The sequence below is a fragment of the Corapipo altera genome, unplaced genomic scaffold (genome assembly GCF_003945725.1).
Source record: "Corapipo altera isolate COAL_440 unplaced genomic scaffold, ASM394572v1 239, whole genome shotgun sequence".
NCBI lineage: Eukaryota > Metazoa > Chordata > Aves > Passeriformes > Pipridae > Corapipo > Corapipo altera.
Window position 1 is genome coordinate 3,252,335 of NW_020884938.1, and position 21,905 is coordinate 3,274,239.

Sequence of the window (21,905 nt, forward strand, 5' to 3'; positions counted from 1 at the left end):
CCTCCTCTGCAATAAATTAGCACAGGCGTTGGTACTGCAACACATCACCACCTTCACGTAAAGCATCACACACAGAGAGGGGTTTATCTCAGTTGGACTTCAACTTTTATCTCTTGACTGTCATGACAAAACCTCAACAGCAGTTTCTTGACTGGACCAGAAGTAAATGCTGGTCACAACCTGGCTGGCACCACTAGAGGTAACCAAACATTCTTCCTCCCCGAACTTGTGGCTGGTTTCCCAAGGAGAGAGTTTTTAAGGTAGGATACTGCAAAAATGTCCTTTACCAGCTAAAACACAGAAGTGATTATTTAAAAAAATTCAATATATGCAGCACTGAGCTTACACATTCTCCTGTAATATTTCTAACCCTCTATTACCTCACAGCCACACTGAGCTTAGTGAGGAGAAGAACTGCTCACAACAGGGAAAAACAGGCTGGTGCATAGGTATTTTTATACATCAGCACAAATAAAACTGACAGCAGAAATAGGGAAAAATTAAATGTAATTCTTCAGAATGCCTCTGCAGTGCCACTAATCCAAAATGTGAGTAGTAACACAAATAAAGGAATTTGGATCCCATTCTCCTATTTAAAATAAACATCCTTTTGAGGTAGAATACATTCAACAAGCCCCACATATCCAGAATTATTCTCTTTTTTCTCCCTTTTTTTTTTTTACCTACAAATACTGTTTATCTGAATGCTGCCTAATTTGCACATGCAAATAAGTAAAATCATCTTGAAAAGATGAGGCTGTAGAACAGAATGCAGTTTAAGCTGGAAATGTCTGTGATTCAAAGAACTGCAACGCTGGGACACTGTAGTGGCTCCCAGCAAAACCTCTGGCTTCTAAGACACACTGAGACCATTTATCCCAGCAGAAAAAGACCTGCAGCTCCCACTGGTTTCAACTTGACTGGTAGATCAGTACAATAATAAACTGGGACTATTGCTTTGGACAAACTCACTGGAGTTTTGGCAACAGCTCCATATGAAAAGAGTCAGTTCTTCTGGCACAAAGTGACCAAGAGCCTGTATGGCCATGTTGGAGACCATATCTTACAGAAATAAAATACATTTATATTTACACCGAAGCTGTACTGTTTTTTCACATGTTTATCTGGTGCCATTGCTGCAAACAAAGAAGAGAGGACAGCTCACATTTCATACCTAAAGTGGAATGCAGAAACATTTAACACTGCAAAACCAAAGGCCACAAAGCTACTTCCATGATTCTAAATCATGAACTAGTATAAGAGCAAACCAACATTTTCCATGAGTTTTTCCAAAAAAGGCAAAAAAGCACAACTACTTATTTCTGACAATTAAGCAGCTTACACAGTCTTTGTTCTACTGACACTTAAAAATGCAGTTTTCAATTATTTATCCTGTATTTCAACACCTAAAGCAGGAAAAAAAGTATGAAGTCTGTGTTCTGCAGCACAGGCAACCCTTACTGAAGGGTTCAATTCATTTATAACAGCGTTTCCCTTAGGAAGTGCCAGTTGGCAGGGAGGATTGGATTGGATTCTGCCATGTTCTGTAATGCACTGTCATCCATTAGCACCCTTATCAGCCAGTAATGTTACACTAAACTCCTCATATACACACATTATCAGAGAGAATATTTTTTTTTACCCCCAGAGATGCTGACCTCATTTAGGAACAGTTGGGAAATCAGAAGTTTGTCCATGGCCAAGGCACTGATGTGCTAGCAGCTGGAACGGGTTAAGAAGTTGCCTTATGAGCACAATTAGGACAGGAGTTCAACAACTTTATCCAATTCACTGAGGAGGATTTAATTTAAGCTTGTGAACCCTCTTTGAAGCAGCTGGGCTGCCCCTCCTGACCCACCAGCTCTGTGTAGGGACAGCCACTTCCAGCAGGGCAGCTGAGATTTTGAACTGCTCCTGTCATTTGCAAAGTGAACAGGCATCGGTGGTCTGCGTGTCTCAGATGCTTTTGGAAAGGTTACTCAGATTCAAACTGAGGTGTGTAAGTAGGTCTAGAGGCACCATTTGTTCAGAAATTGAACTGAAATCAAGCGGTGGGGGGAAGGACAAAAAAGATTTGCTGGGAAAAAAAAAATATCAAAAATTCCAGTCCTTCTGGTTTTGTAAAATAGCTATAAAAATGGCCAGCAACAAAAAAAACAAATATAGATGGGGCAGATCAAGTCCAAACACAGTCCTTTCTGTCCCTCCTGTTTCTCTGCTTTAAGAGGGAGACTGAAGAAGGCTATTAGATAAATACATTTAGATACCACAGTAACTATCTGAACAGAGGCAATGTCAACTTCCACACTTCTTCCACTGTTATGGAAGAGCCTTCTGCAAGAGAGGGGCTGTAGATCAAGTTTCACTCCAGTCAGTCACTTAATCAATACAAAAAGGACTCTCTCCCAGGAGACTGCAATAATCACCCAGAATTACTTATGAAAGCCAATCAATGACCGAGAGGTTTTATGTGTCATTTATATACCTCAAATCAAACTCCGAAATTAAACTTTGATTCTGAACAGGATAAGATGTTGCAGCACTAAGCAAAACAATGCATGAGCAAGAGCTGGAAAGGAATCCCAGGATGGAGCCAGGAGAGCACCAGAGACCTGGAACACCAGGAAGGGGAGGTACAACAACAGAGTGGGGACACGAACAGCCATAAAACAGGTGAAATAAGCCTCTACAGCTGTATTTTCCTCCTGCTCCTTCAATAAAACAGGCTGCCTTTGAGTCATGAAATGAAAGAGAAAGGCAGCAGAAGGCTCTCAGTTGTGAGATGAGAAAGAAAGAGGAGGAAATTTTATTTCATTATTTCTTCCTTGATTCACACTGCAGAAGTCTGCAGAAACTGGAGGTTTACCATTTCTGTCAGATTTATCACAGAAAACCCGTTTTGATGCGTGATTTACAAACTCAGTCTTCCTGTCAAAATGTCACTCATCCCTCTCTAGCTTTGTTCTGGTATTACCATTATGTATTTACTACTATATTTTTATTTTTTTTTAGCATCTACATAGCACAGTTGAATAACTTCATGGGCAGTGAGACCATGGTTCAAAAAAAAGATGGGAAACACGCACATGAGCCTATTCATTGTGCTATTTTTGCTGTTCCAAAGTCCGTGGCACGAACAATGACTCATAAGTGTAGCAAGCCAGGGAAGTACTTGCTAACCATAGAAGCTTGTTTACTCATTTATTTGTTTGCACTGATTCATTACATCCTGCAGTGTAAAACCAACGGGGCTCGAGAGGAAGCACGAGGGAGAAATTCTGTTTACCCAAGAGCTCTTCCACCCACCCTGCCCCATGGAGATGGTGGAGGGATATGGGAATACACCTCCTATGTCCACTACAGAGAAGCTGGGCTGGAGAGGTGAAAAGCCCCTACACACCAGTGGGGCACATTCCCTCTGATGGCTTCACTCTGTCTCACTTTATCAGCATCACAACAGGGTACCAAGAGCAATTAAAATAGGCAATTTTTTTGCTTAAGCCATACATTGAAATTGTTGCATTCCCCCCCCCCCCCCCCAGTCCTGAGATGAGGTTAACTTTTAGTGGGTCCATGCAATTATTTTGGAGAGTTTTGGCAAAAAGCATGCAGTTACAAAAGCAAATCAGTTTTCCCATGTGATGTAGTGGTGTTATGGACCCAGAAATCTACTAGAAAAAATATGAATAATAATTAAGAATAATAATATCTGCTTCACCTGAGAAATTTGTGTTATGACATTAAAAAAAGAATTTATTGGACCAGGCCTAGCCACAGTTTTCTTATAGGAGGTGAAGATGAGCTTGGTTTTGTCTGCTCACACTGGTTATTCTTGTGTAGAGCAGGGCAGATGTCAGCACTGAGAGATTAGATAATAGCTCTATGATTCATATATAAGAGTGAATAATACTGAAAGGATTTGGGGAATACCCAGAAATACGGATAAGAGGAAACCACACAAAAATCATGGCTCAAAAAGAAGGGACAGCTGACATGTAAATCTTAATCCAGCTACTGATACCCAAAGGCACAGGCAGAATGAAAGAGGTATTTGAAAAACTTGGGTTTGGAAGAGAAAAATGGCCAATAAGGGGAGAGAGAGAGGAGTGCAAGAAATAATTAGACACTTACAGAGTACAGACTATGCCGCTCTGCCTAAACATTGCACATTCCCTTCACACATTTACAAGGATTAAGAAGTGTATGGAGTACAAAAGTCTGGCACCACAGGCAGCAGGGAAAAACTGTACACTTGCAATTAAAAATCCCTTATATTTCCATATATATATATATATATCCATCATATATAATATGACTTTATGGTAAAGTCAGATGTGACATAAGCAGACTAGTCTCCAGAAATACTAGATATCCAATATATAGTAATTATACATAGTAATACTTGCTACTGCTAATTCATTTAATCTTCCTTGCCTGAACTCTTGCTGAGTCCCTCACACAAAACTGTGTAAGGTAGATAGTTTCTTTTGTTCCAATCTAACTTCCTACCTTACCACACATTCCTAAGACACTAAGTTATCCCTAAAACATGTACAAAACTGAACTTGTGTCAGATTCTGTTACTGTCCCACAGCCAACATTTAATACCGTGCTGTTAGTTCTATATTTAATATTAAAGTGGTAGCAGTACCTCTTCTGCAAAGTTAGTTTTCTTGTCAAGCATTTCTCGTAATGTCTGAAGAATTTTAATGCAGAGCTTTTCTTCTTTCTCCATGAGCTTCTTTGTGTGGTTAATCAACCTTAAAGTAAAATATTAAACCTTAAAGAGCGTTGCACATTGTTGCTAAGCCATACTACAATTTCTTTATGCAAAAATTGCCTGTCACTATATTTTTCCTCAAGGAAAGAAAATAGAAGTAGTCAAGAGAAATCATAATTAAAAAGGAAATGGGACTTTCAAAGGTGGGTTTTTTGTCACTTTGCATATTTTATTGCCCATACAGAAGGCAGAATTCTACGTCCACTTTTTCTGAGGGCTTCCAGATTAAGATCCAAACTTGCTATTTCATCATTTCTTTATTTAAAGGTAACTTATTTTAACCTTTATTTAAAGGTAAGCAGCGCTCACCATGCATCTCAAAACCTTTAAAAGCTACAACCTTTACACCTTCCAACTTCCACAATGGTTAAAATATATTTATGATACAATTAGCAAATGGTATCCAGCCAAAAGGATCATCAAAAAGCTTTCATGGAAGTGTTCAGAAATACAGGCATTTGGATGAAACATAACCTTTGTTTACATTCACACAACAACTTGACAAGCTAGAAAACAGGGTACATTTCGATCTCCAGCTATGGCTGTGACAGGAGTTTGGATTTCAGTCAGATTAAGCTGGTATTAGAAGCAGCCTGTCTGTGCAGAGCAGGTCCATGCACAGATCCTTGCACTTTTTCACACATTGCTGGAGAAATGTTTGTGCAGTACATGGGCCACATCCATCAGCCCTACACATGATTTGATGCTGACTTGGGACAGGAACTTGGACAGAGGGCATGAGATGGGACAACTCCAAAATTTAGCTTAATTTTTCCAAATATACAAAGTGTATTGTTATAACACTACCTCTGCAGAATATGCAAATAGCCAAGGAATCAGGAGAGCTGCCAAATGCATTAATTTCCCTCAAGTTATCTCTGTTTAAATTATAGTTTCTCAGGGGCAGGGGGGAGCATCTCACTTGAGGACTAATAAAAAATTTGCAAGACTCTATTCCAATGCATAGACTGCAATAAAATATCTAATAGTTCAAGACCAGGTAGGGGTGCCAGTGAACTGTATTTTAAAAGAGCTGTTGGTAGTTTAAAATAAAAATATCTATTTACTATACCAAAAAAAACCTTCAACAAAAAACCACTAGCCCTGAGCCCCCCATTGCTTCACTATGAAGAAAATTCTACTATGGAAAGTCTCAGTTAATGCTGTAGATTTGGAGAAACTTAATAGCAAAAGTAGCCCATTGAGAAAACAGAAGTTGAGCCTGCCACAGTTTTAACAAGCTATTAACATCCCATTTCTAGGTAAGCAAGGCAAGCAACCTCTCTCTCTGCTCCTCTCCAGACTCCTAAACTGCTGAGAAATATAAAACATGCAGCAAACCCCCTCAGTTTAAGCTTTCAATAGTGAACTCAGCCACCTGCATGCATAAGTTTCTGCTGAAAATCAGAGTTAAGTGCTGCTGAAAATGCCCTGCCATCCTTCCTAGCAAAGCAAATAGGCCCCTCTGCACACCACTTACTTGGACATGAAAGCACCACATCTTATCCTGGCATCGCTCCCCTCAGGAAAAAGGAGCTCTGGACTGTGCAGCACATCAACCAGCACCGAAAACTCAGCCTGCATCATGGGAGTGAACTGCTGCTCCAAGGAGGACACCACATCCTGGGGAAGAAAGAAGGACAGTATTCAGAGCTGCAAGAAAACTCCTGATGATGTTGAACCTCTACGTGCACAAGGTGGTCTCCATCTCATAGACCATCTCCAGTGATACAGACCTGACATAACAGCTCCTGAAAGCTCCACTGCCTCCTCTGCAGCAAAAGAGGGACACGTGGCCACGAAAAGGCAGAAAGGAGATCCTGCTCTGTGGACCACTTTGAGGAGAACACACCTTGAATACCGTGTGCAGTTTTGGTCACCACAATATAAAAAAGATATGAAGCCCTTAAAGAGAGTCCAAAGGAGGGCAATGAAGATGGTGAAGGGCCTTGATTTGAAGCCGTGTGAGGACACTGAGGGCACTTGGTGTGTTCAGCTGGAGAAGAGGAGGCTGAGGGGAGACCTCACTGCAGTTACAACTTTCTTGGGAGGGGCAGAGGAGAGGCAGGGACTGATCTCTGCTCTATGGGGACCAGGGACAGGACCCAGGGAATGGCCTGGAGCTGTGTCAGGGCAGGGTCAGGCTGGATCTCAGGAAAAGGTTCTTCCCCCAGAGGGTGGTTGGGCACTGACCAGGCTCCCCAGGGCAGTGGGCACAGCACCAAGGCTGCCAGAGCTCAGGGAGTGTTTGGATGATCCTCTGGGGCACAGGGTGTGACTGCTGGGGCTTTCCACATCTGACACATGTGAGATAAAGGCACTGGCACCACTGCCCAAGCCATTTGCTGGTTTTGTACCTGCAGTTTTTCTATGATATTCCTGTAATCCCAGGCAGGCCCACCAAGAGCTTCTTTGAAGCGAGGTCCACTGCGGGCTGACATTCTCCACCCCATGGCTGCCCTCTGCACCATGTTAGAGTGGCTCTTCATGAACAAGGTGTTGACCTGGCTGTCCAAATCCACTGGAATTGCAATCCCACGGTTCTTTGCTTTAACAGGAAAAAAAAGTTAAAGTAAGACATTTACAGTGGCAAAAACTTGAAAATCTTATCAAGATCATGGCGTGCAAAATCTGACTGTTCCTGAAGTTAAGGGGCAGGGGGATATCACTTCAACAGGTTTTAAAAATAAGGATCCTAAAAATAAGGAGCCTTATATCTAAAAATAAGGATACCTAAGATACTACCTACCTACTTCTACCTAAGTGGTAGAAATCAGCCATAATCCTGTTAAAGAAAGAAAGCTGCACCAATTTTAATGAGAGGGGGATAACTTCCTGTATGTATTTTTATAGATACATTTATTTTTTTAAAACAGAATTTTTATTTTACTAAAAAAAAATCAGATCCAGAGATATTAATAAGAGTAACAAAAGGAGCATGCATTATTATTTCAACAGTTAGTTTTACTTTATTCGGAAGCAAATTCTAAAATTCTTCTTTCTAGTGGACATATGCACATTTATCCAATTCATCCCAAGTGCTCTTTGCTGCTTTTCTGTGTATTTCTCCTGTGAAGACCTTGAGAAACCAAGTGCATACAAATTAAATTTGAAAAAGACTGTCTCCTCTTCTCTCTGGGTTTCCTATACTGCTGGGATTGATAAACCCTGGATTCCTGGATGCCACTACAATATATCTAATAGTTAATAAACATCTGATAGTTTAACTGATAGTTAAAAAATTTAATCAATAGTTAAAGAATTTTTTTTTTTTTAGTTTTTAGACTTAGGGGGCAGGAAGTGACAGTAGAGACAATATCAGAGGAAAAAAAAAAATGAGGAAAGGTTTGCAGGAATCCCTACAGGGCATCCACTATTAAACTACTCTTGCATCCTGAACTGTTGTCTGAGAAGGCAGTTTGAAAGGCAATGTTAGAAGGTATCTGCCCTCTCCCACATGAAAGTTTCTGTGTTAGCTGCTTCTCTCCATCCCACTGGACATCACAGTGACATTCTTCCCTGGCTCAGCAAGAGTTGTCTGAAATTCAACAAAGGGTTTGCTCCATCCCTGGAAGTGATAAAAGCCAGGTTGGATGGGGCTCTGAGCAACCTGGTCTAGGGGAAGGTGTCCCTGCCCATGGCAGGGGGTTTGGAACTGGATAATCTCTAAGGTCCCTTCCATCCCAAACTATTCTGTGGTTCTGTGATCAACGCAGTAATATCTCTGAAAGATTAGGTCACATTCCAGTGCTTAGGCTCTGTATTCTATGTCATTTCACTTAATTTCCATGGCACAGTTCATGCTTAATAAAAACTTAGAAGCAAAATGGAGAAGTAGTTCTAGTTCATTTGGAATAATGACTAATAATAACTGATTTTTTCATTTTCCTTATTGAAAGAAGGTGAATTTTATAAAAAGCATCAGCCTATGTTGCAGTTCTGCTCAACATTTCTCTGAGGCATATCCCCACCAACACGCACACTGTCCACAGCAGGGAGAGGCATCAGAAATATTCCACTCCTCCTTCCCAGCTCTTAAAACATATACAACTTGAAGTCCTGAACTTGTGAAGTCAACAGACGCCCTTCTTTCCCGAACAGCCTATGGATCAGGCCCCACAGGAGTATGTGCAAGCAGAGCCAGGCACACAGACCCCAAAAGGCACAAACTTTCTTTCCCTTTGAACACTATATTGTAACGGTAGAATTTATTATAAACCTAAATTTGCCTGTGACACCTCACCCCCCAGTCTCAGACTGTGGCAAGGGAGCTCTGTCAGGGGTACTCTCATCCCTTTGATGGCTCCCACAGGTGCAGGGCACCCTCCTCTGGATTAGGCCGTTCCACTGGGATGGAAGAGAGATCTCATCTTCTGCTTCTCGTAGGCACCTTCTTTTAAATAGTCTGCCACAGGGAATTGAAAAAATAAACATTTTTTTTTTTTAGGTCAAGATGGGAAGAGACAAATTGACTTTTCCTTTCCACTCTCCTTTTGTTTTGAAGGCAGGTTCTGATTAACATGTGGAAAATACCACGGATGGCTGGCCATTATTTCTAATGATTGTTTTTTTCCATATTCTCCAACTGGGCTATTTTTCAAAACACATTTGCCCTGTTGGTGCTTACTTTACTAGAGAAGTCCATTGAAGTTCTGCCAGTGTGAGTAGGTGCTGCAGCTTATTAATCCAATTTATTGTGTCCTAATGTCAATCACTGGAATGTTACTGGACAATACTCACTTCTCAATTAAGTGGAATGCATGCAGAATCCTGATATATTGAAGAATAAATTTAGCAATGGGGAACACTCTGTTCAGAGAAAAACCCAGACTTTTGCAGTCCTACAGATGCCATGGAAATTAACAACTTCCATCAGTGTCTAAGGAGCAGTCAAGGACTATGATTGTTCAAAGAGTTGCAGCTAATTAAAACTATCACAAAGAAAACCAGAGGGAGAAAAAAAATACTCCTTTGTTTTGAACAGTTCTTACATGTATAATTCCATTTGTAATTAAGATTTGTATTGGTTGTCAAAGGGCACTGTTGAAGTCTAAGCTATAAACAAAGCCTTTGTCTTCTTATTCCTTTGCAGCTTGTAGAAAGTTTATCTTTCATTTGTTTCACATTTCATTATTTAAAACAACATGAAACATATTTTTACATTTTGGAAAGCTGATGAACAAATGTGAACATAAATATTTATTTTTAATTTAGGTGTTGTAGGCTGCTTTCCTCTTCAAAATGTGTCAATCTCCCTTAAAGTATCAACATCAAATATTTAAAAGCATGTTTATTTTTGTTCCACTTAGAAATACTTTTGGACAGCAGTCAAACTTGTGAAGTAGGATTAGAGCTGGGAGACAAAGTAGCTGAGAGGGGGTAAAATTCTGTCTTTCATTGACGAGTGAACTTGGGGAAAAGCTACATGGCTGTATGTACAGTGGTACCATAAGTATCCAGCAGGATACCTACAAGGATGGACTAGAACATGGATTCCATTATCCCTGTGGGTCCAATTCAGAATATTCTGTGATGTCTTCAGCAAAGATAAATTCTGTCCTGCAGTGAAGGGCATGTCTCAAGCTTTTAGACTTCCCAATTCCTACCTAGGGCACCGTGCACAGGGCTAATTACACCCTGAACATGTAATACCAACTTGCCAGTGTCAGAGGAAATGGAATTTGCTGGGAAATCCCCCAATTATGCCATCAGCAAGAGCCACACTTGAGCCAAGCAAACGGGACCCATGGAAATGGTAAGAAACCCAGTGCTGCAAATCCAGCCAGGTCACAGTAAAGTGTTTTGCTCCGTGCTGGATGGAGCTGTGGGCACCCAGTGCATCAGCAGCTTTGCTTTCCCTTACTGTTTAAACAATTAAAAAGTACTCTGAGGCAGGGACTCAAAAGAAAAAGGCCACATTAATGCTGAGAATCAAGTAGCAAAAAATCCAGCCACTCTCCATCAGTGAACGAGACTCCACCGCAGCCCCAGGAGCACATCCAGCTGCTCCCAGAAAGGCTGGAATGGGCAGAGGTGTTATTTGGTTAAATTACCTGCATGTATTTCTCTCCACAGAAGCACAGCAATTGGACCTATTTCAGGAATGCTTGCTGAAGCACTGTCCTTTCACTGTGCTGCCTGCCTGAGCCTGAGGATCAGTTTAGCACTAAGGATTTCCAGGAAGTGGCCCTTGCCTGTAATTTTCCTTGGAAGTCCATTCTTCAGAATAATGTACCTTGCCATAAGGAGCCTTGCTGTTCCTGCTATTTCCACCGAGTGTTCCCTAATTTTAAACTTCACTCCATTACCTTTTGTAATGTATACAAAACACAACAGCATCTCGTGGCTTCACAGCTCTTTCAGCACTCTTTGCACTACCCTAAACCATCCTTGGGGCACGTTTCTGGAGGGACCCGCAGTTGTTTCACCCCTTGCAGCACCAGGTGTGGGTCATGAAAAAGCCACAGCTGTGCCTGGCTGTGAAGCCTTTCCTCTCCTTGCTGTTTACACCCCTCTGGTAGCTGCAGACAGCTATATCATGTTCTCCCACACTTCCCAGTTGTCACGTAACGGAGCGATGCATATTTAGTTCAATTAATTTTGTTCCATAAATCAGTCCCTCCAGCTCCTTAATCATTTACTGACTGCTTAACAAATGCATTTGGATGGAGAGACACTAATTCTGGAGACAGCAAGACTTTTAAAGGGAAATAAAAGCTTTGTGTAGACAAGACACAAACCTGCCAGTCTTGTACCCTTCACTGGGATGTTTTTTTTCCAACAGAAAATCTACACTAAAATATTTATCAGCCTGTAAAAAGATCATCATTGAATTTTTCTTGCAATTAGGGAAACACAAACAGTTAAAATAGAATAAAATATGTGCTTCATCTGAAATGTTATTCTTCTTGCTGTCAAAAAAGTAACAACAGGATAATTATTTTATTTGAACTAAAAATTGAAAATGAAGGTCTATCTTTTTAGAAAATGGAAATCAGGTTTTAAAGCTCAAATGGGAAGCAAAAGAAACGTATTTTCAGGAGTGAAAAAAATTGTTATAGGAAAATTCATCTATATGGACATTAAAAGATGCACAATAATTCCAAAGAAGCAATAAAATGTGACCCGGATTTTATGTTTAATGTATCCTGTTTGTAATTTGTCAGGGAAAAGTAAAGGGCTTTAGAGGGCATAAAAGCATGGTCAGGAAGAGCCACAGGAGAGTTTTTTCGGATTCTGTACAAAGGGGTATTGGTGACCTAAAATTAGGGAATAAATACTCGAGTAGAAAGGACTTCACTACTCCTTCAGACCAACTGTTCTCTGTTACAGACAACTCATGTTCTTTAATATCTTTGGGAAAATTTATGGAGCCCCATTTAAAATGAAGGGAGCTTATCTGCCACCCCTCCTCTCTCCATTTTCTCTCAGCCCGTTGACCAAGGACATCCTTCCAGAGTTGGTTCCAATCTTCTGATTTACAATCTAAATTTATTTTGGTTATTTACAACCTTCTGTAATTTATGTCCAGTTGGTTTTGGGTCACCACTGTCCTTCAGCTTAAATGTCTCTGTGACTATTTATCTTCCTAAGTACTTTAAAAGAGCAAAAACACAGGCCTGTGTTTTGGTAGGAAAAACACATGGGGCTTTCTCAGTCCCTTCTTGTAATACAGTTCTCCTTTCCCCTGACCATCACAGTAGTGCTTCCTCTGTACCTGTTCCAGTTTTGAACTTAGGAAAATGGCAATCTTACATGTCTTGCCTCCAATTTTGTAGCATGGAAACAAGAATTCTCCTTTTGCTTCTCCTGCACATCATCGTAGGATATAATCTGATAATGACTAATGTGATTTGGCTTGCTAACAGGTTTTTTATAAAGGGTTTGCCAAGAGACACAGCCTAACAAAATGCAGGTTTCCTATCTGCTACTGTTTAGTCATCTGGGAAATTCCAATTATTTCATTAGTGGTGGTCACAGCACAGCACAGGCTACATCCTTGGCATACACACAGTATCAGAGGGAAGATGCAACGTTTAAAAACATAAGGGGAAAAGCTAATGGATACTTCAGAGACAAGAGTATAACACAACTGCATTTGCCCTTGTAACAGAAAACTGTGGCTCTAAGGTGAAGATAGAAGAATCATCACTTAATTAAGAAGCAAAGACAGTTCTTTGCATGGGCCCTGAAAGACTGGTCAGCCCTGGGAGAAAGACCCTGCTCCAGTTTAGGATATACAAACTTTAGCTGGGAGGACAGGCGATATTCCCCAGTCTTTATGGAAAGACAGTAGATGGTTTAAAATGCAAACTTTGAGACTGGCCTCTAACCCTTCTCAACCTTGCAAAGACCATAAGATGTAGGAACTGAAAGTCCTTTGATAACAAATTCATTTCAAATAAATGAAATGGCTAGATGTCTTAGTTCCTCGGTTTTCACAAAGGTCTGGGGACCTTTTAAACATTTTTAATTTGTCACTATTTTATCAGAGTTTTGATCATTCATTTTTTGGAGTGCATTTTCAAGCAAAAGCTCAGTCCTATGTAATAACAGAGAAAAAATCAAAAGTGATATATGTCTAATGTGTTATTTCTCACTACTGTGGTAACTCGCTTCAGAAATCCGCGTGGACAAGGCACATTTATATACGTATATTATTTCACAGGTGTTTCTATTCATGCCAGGCGGCCAAATGTTTACTGGGCAATAAAAAACTGGTGCACATTGGTATCCATGTTGGATACCAATCTTGGATATCCAGCTTGGAGCCAGAGAGGAGTCTGCTGAAGAAGAGAAACAAGCCTCTGTGCTTGCTGCTGAACTGGAGGCAGGAAACTGCCTGGAGACAAAGCACCAAGTGAAGCTTGAAAAGCTTATGCAGTTTTTCCCTGGTGGTCAAGAGGAGTGAAGTACCAGGGTTATCAGAAAAAAAGCTTCTGCAACATATCATTTTGTTGACCTGGAAGATAATGCACATCCTTACAGTGCTCATCAGAAGGCAGATGTAATGATCATAAGCTCTTGAGGCAATAGTTGCATCCACCTGCCAGCAACAAACTAGTAAGCACTGAGAAGAATGTATGTTGCTTAAGCTTGCTCTGAAATGGGTCTTTTAAAAGTGCAACATTATATGGATCTTTGATATCTTGGGAAATCTGTGTATGTATTTTCTTCTTCCTGAGATTAATTTCTAAATCCAGGGCAACAACATAGCAACACACACACAGAAAACATCAAGTTTGTTCTTTCAACTCTATACTACACTTACTTTCCATCAGAAGTCTTTGGTGCCTGCTATTAATCTGTCCAATACTCCCTTATAGGCAAAATCTTTTTAGTGTTTGGGGTTTTTTTTAAATCCTGCTGTGAAACACAAAGGCCTTAACATTAAAGCTGTCAGACTCTGAAGTCAGAAGAGGAAAATAAAAAGGGCAGAAGGGTGCTTATAGATGCCTAGCCAAAATTCAAATCTGGTCCACATAAATAGGCAGCAAAAGAGGCACAAGAAGGCTGCCATGTTTTTGCTATGGAAGATGCCTCTAGCTTCTCAAAACAAAGCACCATTTTGGGTAGCGGAACACCCAATCACAGAAGGGCCTCAACTGTAAAAACCTCTGGTACCCACAGCTGGGGCAGTTTTTCCAAATATTTCCACAAAAAAGGGGCAGGACAACTCAATTAGCCCAGGCAAGACACGTTTGACACTGTGCCTAAAAATACTGAGTATCACCAGTAGTTAAAATCTCCACTCAACAGCCAAACCTTGCACATGGGTGTTTGTCAAATCATCTTCTACTTTTTCTCCTGCCAACTTGCTCTTTGAGGAAACCCCCCTCACCTCTTCCCTTACACTCCCTTTCTGAACCATCAAAATAAAACACTAAATAAAAATGTGGTAATTTTCTAACACAACACAATTTTACTGTGCTTGATTTTACCATTAGTGATGAATCCTTAATTATTATGATATGGGCAAGGAGATCAGCAATGTGGCTGCTGACATGTGCTTTCAGGGAGCAGCTCTGAGGCTGCCAGCCCACTGCAATGCCAGAGGCTGCCCAGTCTCCCTGCCCTGCTGCTGCAGAGTCCCAGAGGAGGACATGGGGTGATGCCCTTCAACGACAGCTCAGCTCTGCTCTGCCACGCCTGAGAGTGCCCAAGGCATGGCTTGAGGTCCCAGGGGTGGGAAGCCAGAGTAGCAAGAAGGAGGCTGGACCCACAGGACAGCACAAGAGCTTATTTATAAAACACCATCTCCATGAAACAGAAAATGGAATGAAAGAAAGGACTGTAGCGGAGGTACAAATTAAATTCACCAAACAGGGAACCAAGTCACAAATGTGAAGAAGACTCCAAATATCAGCCATGACATGCTGCAGGGCTTTCCTCTTGGCTCCCCCAGAAACAAGAGGCACACAGAAGACTTCCCACCAAAGAACAGCAGCCCTTTCACATGCTGGCATACCTGGCCATAAAGCTGGATCTGCCATTCCCTTAAGGGGACCCATGGTTTCCCTGTCAGGCTGCTCTGGGGACGATTTCAGGTTGGCTGTCTCACCAGTATAGAATCATTTAGGTTGCAGAAGACCTTTAAGATAGAGTCCAACCAGTAACCTAACCGTGCCAAGTCCACCACTAAATCAATCCCTGAGTGCCACATCTACACATCTTTTAAATACCTCCAGGGTTGGTGACTCAACCACTTTCCTGGGCAGCCTGTTTCAACGCTTGACAACCCTTTCCATGAAGAAACGTTTCCTAATATCCAATCTAAACCTCCCCTGGTGCAGCTTGAGGCTATTTCCTCTTGCCCTAGCACATGGGAGAAGAGAAAGCGCAGTGAGACCTTGGGCCTGACTCATCCATAAATCACCAGAGCTCTGGATAGCTGTAATTTGCTGTGAATTTTTCATGCTAAAATCAGCTGTGTGCTGTAGGCACGGGGCCAAATGGAAAATAAACCCATGCTCAGGAGTTTCCAAATACCCTTATCTCGATGAGACAACACAGCGACCTCTCTGAGCTAGAATTTGATTTTAGGTGCAGCTCTAGAGAAATGAAGACACTGAGCTGCTTAGAAGCACAAGAGGGTGTGCTCAGTCTCAAAAATACTCTCATCTGCCCTATTTCTTTCCCCTTTCTCCAGACTCCCACAGGAAGTGATTTATTGATGCCTGCTTCCAGAACTGTCAGAGAAGAGCAAGGACATAAGAGTTAAACACACAAACAAGGATTTGTAGGGATGGAGCTGTATGGGAGATTGTAGTAGCTGTAGCATAAAGGAAATAAAATGTCTTTAACTTCCAAAGTTCTCTTGCCAGATGGATTCATAATTAAATCATTTGCACAACAAATACAACAATTGACTGTTGCTAAGTTTTTAGGTAACTGCTTATTCTCACACACACAAAAAGTTAATGAGATGTTTTGGCTGAAATGTTAAATGATACTTCCGTAAAGCTATTTCAAAAACCTAAATTTAGATTTGATTGTTACAATGCCACAGATGCTGCAGATGGCTAGGGGACCCTCTCATATTGTTTTATCATTATTTATTAATACTTTTAAAAAAAGGTATCAACAATAGAATTTAGCCAGTTTCTATGTATCTCTGCCTCTACTCAGATTTTTATTCACACTGAGCAGAACCTTATTCTACAAATAATCAGCATCACTGAAACTACTTAGAAACTGTACTGAATAACCCTTTTCTTCTGTCATGGCAGAAGACTTAAAATTGTATTTACAGAAATTTAACTTAGTGAATTTTTGCCAGTCTTAGCTATGTACTGGTGAAGAATATTTTCAGGATAAGAAGTTTTAAAACAAGTTCCACTTTAATATGGTGTTTGAATTGATTTGAAAGCACATAAGTTATTAGCTGCCCTGAGGGCCAAATTTGGTCTCAGCAACAATGCAAGGCTGACTGTAACAGCAGTAATTGAGTGGGTCTGATGGTGAGGACTAAGAGGAGAAGCTAAGGAGTGGAGTGGGACAATTGCGGTTTCAATCCCCAACTCCTTGATGGGACAAAATCTGAACAAGCCCAGGCCTGCCTGACAATAGTGAATGCATCTCCCAGGAACTGAAGAGAAAAATGATGAGTGTTCTCCAATGCACAATTGCTGTGCATTGCTCCTTAAAACAGCTTGTGCAAATGCAGCCCAGCATGACTGAAAATGCCCCAGTTTCTCATGGACTCACAGAATGGTCTGGATTGGAAGTGACCTTAAGGATCATCTTGTTCCAACTCCCCTGCCGTGCACAGGAAAACCTTTGCTTATGTTGTGTTTTAATATCTTAGCTTGCTTGATATTAAAAAGCCAAAATCATCAAAAGTCTCAACCATCAAATTAAAATTGATGATTGAAAGTTCAATCATCACTCAGCAAGATCATCTCTCTGACCTACAGGTTTCACCTTAACAACCCTATTTGATGAGACAGATTTGAGTGGTTTATAAAAGAAGGAAGAATTCAGCCTCAGGAAGTGGGATTTCTAAAATCACAACTTCAGGACAGTAGAGTCAAATTAAACACTGGTAAACCTCAAGTCTGAACTTTAAAACATGAAGAACAATAATCAAAGTAAAACCTGCCACCTACCCACTTCAGCCAAAGTCTTGATACATGACTCCACTGAGGCTTTCTGCGTTGGGTTTGGCCAGGTACAGTTGTAAATTCTAAAAGCAGATTGCAGCAGCTGAATAAAAACAGGCTGGTGTGTCTGAAAACAAAAAGATAAACATGGAATTTTACCCTTCAGGATCTCCTCACAACTGCCCTAGGGTCTGACACAACATAAACAGAGGGGTTTTTAGCTTATAGACTGAAGTCACAGCTCCATTAAATTACCTTTGAAGTTTAGGACTGGTGGAAACAGAAGGCAATGCTGCACCTCTAAAAAGGCCAAATCATGCAATTTTTCCTCATAGTGACAGGCAAACACAAGAGAGAGCAGAAGGACAGGGGAGTCTTCCCAGTTCTCAGGTATGTGTCCCTTCTGTCATGGGACACAGCACTTTTCTCACACAAATACAGAGATAGGCCATTATTCTGCAAGTATCCCCCTCTAATGAATTCACAAGAGCCAGATGTAAATCTGACCACACTGAGCTGCCTACTGGTTCAGAGATGTAAGTGATTAAATTAAGTGTTTTAAAGAGGAATTAAGCTGCTAGTCAGTGGCATGAGAGGGGACAGAGACATTAAAGGAGGAGGAAAAGATACAGCATTCCTATGCAGGGAACAGAAGGTATCTCATTAAAAGACTGAATAACATATTTGTCTGTGTCTCTTTTCCTTTACCTGGAGGCTGGTGCTGTTGTCTGAAAATGGAGAATTGAAGAAGCCACTCACAATGTTCATTACAGGCTCAGTGACATATTTCTCCAGAGATGTGTCTGCATGTTTACGATCTGTGGTTGTGTTGCAAACCTGAAGTGAAGAAGGAGGAAACAATGGCATTTACTTCTTTTCAATAAGCAAGCTTTATTATCTTATTTATTACAATACATCTGATATTTCTTCTTAATATAAAACCAAATTATTTTTATACAAATTCTTTCAGGGATTACTATCTTAGTGCTCAAGCTGTATTTGGGAGAGCTTATCTTTCTTCATGGAGGTCCATGTTGTCTTTTGAAAACCCTTCTCTTCTGGACTAGCTCTTTCTGGCTGGCTGTCTATTCTTTCCCACACCATGAAGAAAAGATCCCCTTAAATCAGCACACTGCAAGCCACTTACACATTTAGACAGATTCAAGAAGAAAATGGACCTTTCCTCACATTGTGGGGCTGGTTGGAAGAAGCTTTAGAGACAGATGAGACATAAACAACTGAGGTTAGAAAGATTTCATGTAATGTTTAGCTTCTCTTTACAATTACCACAAATGGGTGGCAAAGGTGAAGCAGGAAAAATTTAAACATTTTTGCAGGAAAAATGTTTAAAAAGAGGTAAAGAAAGGAAAGAGCATAATCAATACAGCAGCCTTTAGGATTGTACTGTAAGACAGGCAGCATTACTTAGGGAAGCCACATGGGGAAAATACAAAAGCCAAGCTAAAACAATGAAAGAAGGGAATGGATGGTACCAGGACAACTCTGGAGCACAGAATGATGATTAAATGATGGGAGGACATGGGAAGATTTGTACAAAAGACTCCTGAAGACTCCCTTTGGTACAACACTAAAAGTTTGTTGCTACATAAAGATGTCACACTTAAAGAAAGGAAAAAATTACTGGGGTGGATTACATCCTTCAGTATTTCCTTTATTTCTTTTCAACACTTGTGAACATCCACACAGAGTCGTGTTGACTTTGCATATGTCAGTGTACAGAGTACTGGAAGGAGTCTACAGAGAGTCAAACATAGTGAAAAAGGCAGGACTGGACAAATAAGGAGTAGAGACTGTAGTCACACTATGTCTTCAATGGCCTTTAAATAAGCAGTTCTAGTCATGTGTAACAAGAAATGAAGGCAAAGTTGTTTTCTCTTTGGCCTATGCAAGCCAAAGATGACTGCAATGTTCTGGGGGATCTATGCAAAAGCAGAATTTATTTTGTATACAGGCTCCTGGGGGAGCATTTCATTACTGTCTGTGCTTTTAACACACAGTCATGAACCTGAGTGGTACACACTTACCATTGCATCGCTCCAGGGCTGGGGAACTGAAGTCCAGAGAAGCTGAGTGAATTGCTTAAGGTCACAGAGAAAAGTTGGTGACAGAAGCAGAAAGATAATCCCCAGCACCTGAATCTCACACAGGGCAAAGATTGTCTCTAATTACACACTGCCACTGTCACACTTGGAGGCTACAAGACAGCAATTTCACCAGGAATGTTTTAAGGAAGGTTGCTGACGTGACATCCCAAAGCACCCGTGTTCAGGGAACACAGAAGCACCTTGACTCTAACGCACAAGCACTGTCATATGGTAGGCAGAGGAATAACCAAAGATATCTTGAGACCTGGAGAAATGAGGCATCTTGAGGAGCTTTGTTTGTCTGCTTATCTAAAATGTGTCACATAAGTCATGCCTCCATGTAGTGCATTTTTTATCATCCTAAGAAAGGAAAGATTTTGGTCAGAGAAGCAACAGCAGCTAAACTGAAAGAGCAAACTCTTCAGCCCTTGAGTTTTGGGGAAAGTATGACACCATCATCACCGCCAGTCCTCACAAAGGTAAATGATTCGGTTAATAATCAAAACTTGTTTCAACAACAACAACAAAGAGATCATAGAACTAAAAACCTCTCTAAGTTCTTCTGCTTTTAATTAATCTGCATGCCAATTTTGGCCGGAACCAGTAGCTCTGAGGCTCAGCACTTGCAATCCCAGTGGGAAGACAGGGAGCTGTGCACTGCTAGCATGGTGAATTCCAAAATCACCAAAACTAAATTCCAAAACTTTTAAGTTTTCCCCTTTAGTTGCCTGAAAAGCAGAGCCATGTGTGTGAGGATGCCACTCTGCTCCAACAGTGGTCTGAAAAATTCCCAGCGCAGAAGCAATTTGGAAATCCTCTCGTTTGTTCTCATCCCTCTGCCCTTTGGGGACTGAAAGATCTTTCTCCGTGGAAGAAAAATACCCCTGAAATGCATGAAATGGAGATGAGGATTGAGAAAACAGTGTTTAAAAACCCCTTAAGAGGCTTTGGGACCAAAACTCACATGAATAATACTTCAAAACTTCTGCAGTGAAAGCCAGGATGTCTTTACGGCTGTCAGATCCTGGTTCTTTCTTTAATCCTGCTCAGACTGCACAGCTGCTGACTTACAGGTTGGGCCACACGCAGGAAAGGGAAGCCTTTCCTTCAGCAGCAGCACCCACTTTGCTCAGTGCAACGCTGTAAAGTCACACACAGGAGAAAGTAGGTTGGCAGAAGCTGCAGGAACAGGGTGTGTTTGAAAGCGCGACTGCTTTTGGCAAACCCAATTTATACATGAATCCGCCTCGTGCCTGCTTTGCAATGTATCACATTGTTGAAAGAAAAATGACAGTTGGGGGCTAAATATTTCCTTCTTCAATCCAGAAACAGACTAAAAAAATTCGGGGTTTTTTTATACATGTATATATATAAAACCCCAGAAGGAATCCAACCTGAGGATAACACTCTCCGTCTTTCACCTTAGTGCTCTCTAATAACAGACTCAGACTCAATGCTCACAAACTCACCCACTGACAGGCATTTGTAGCAGCTAAAAGAAAAGCATTTCCCCTTCCCCCACGCAAAAGCATCCCTTTTAGCTCACTGGAACACAGAGGATCAAAGGGCTCTTTTTCTAAATGCTTTGAAAGCTAGTGTAACATCTTTCACGAGGCTGACAGCGTTCTAACTGTCCTGATAACTACAGAACGCTGATGTATTTATAACACATGGACTCTGTCTGGGCTCCAGAACACCAAACCTGAACAAATACACTCAATAACCTGGAAAATACAGCTATCCATGGGGAGCTGGCTGGAGAGCAGGACAGGCCAGAGCACTTCTGATATGCTCTTTTAGCCATTAACCAGGAAATAAAGAGGACTAATTAGGCATCTGCCCTGAGGGCTTTGCAGGAGAGCAAAATAAAACTGCTTTTTGGCCACGCAGTACCAACAGCACCTGTACACAAAATACAGTGTTAATCACACACTCAGTGTTCACCTCTGAAGACCTGGAGTCTAATTTCTCTCATGAGAAGGGTATGTGAAAGCGAGCCCGGGTGCTCGCTGCCATCAGGACAACCCAGCATCGTTTAGCACTGTGCAGTCTGTCTCCAGGCTCAGGAGAGGAAATGTGGACAGAGCCCTCTTTTTACATGTCTGTTTGTAGCTCAAGGGCACAGAAAATTGGTCACGTTCAAGGGCTGGAGAGGAGGGATAGTCTGTTTGGAGGGTCAGGGTCAGGACACATCAGGAAAGGGCAACCCAGAAGGGGAATTAAACAGGAGAAAATACTTCTCGGGGTAAAACCAGCAAGGTTAAAAGTCAGAATGCCCCTTCAAGGATGTTTCTGATCTTAATTTTCAGCAGAGGTTGGTTTGTCCAGAAGGGTTTTCACTTTATAATGCAACCACAGAGACGAGACAAACAGCAAGCAAACAGTGTTTGGAAGGACTAATTACTGCTGAAAATGGCT

At 41.2% G+C, this 21,905-nt stretch overlaps 1 protein-coding gene across 5 annotated transcripts in view; it reads right to left on the bottom strand.

Annotated features, from left to right (window-relative positions):
• The window catches only part of ITPR2 (inositol 1,4,5-trisphosphate receptor type 2), a 242,940-nt gene that overhangs the window by 108,701 nt on the left and 112,334 nt on the right, over positions 1 to 21,905 (bottom strand). For all 5 annotated transcript variants that reach the window (XM_027660753.1, XM_027660754.1, XM_027660752.1 and 2 more), the window contains 5 exons: positions 18,091 to 18,219; positions 17,389 to 17,509; positions 7,138 to 7,328; positions 6,261 to 6,403; positions 4,652 to 4,760 (listed from right to left, as the gene is read on the bottom strand). In XM_027660753.1, the coding sequence (XP_027516554.1) occupies positions 4,652 to 4,760; positions 6,261 to 6,403; positions 7,138 to 7,328; positions 17,389 to 17,509; positions 18,091 to 18,219 (693 nt within the window). The remainder of the gene's footprint in view (positions 1 to 4,651; positions 4,761 to 6,260; positions 6,404 to 7,137; positions 7,329 to 17,388; positions 17,510 to 18,090; positions 18,220 to 21,905) is intronic.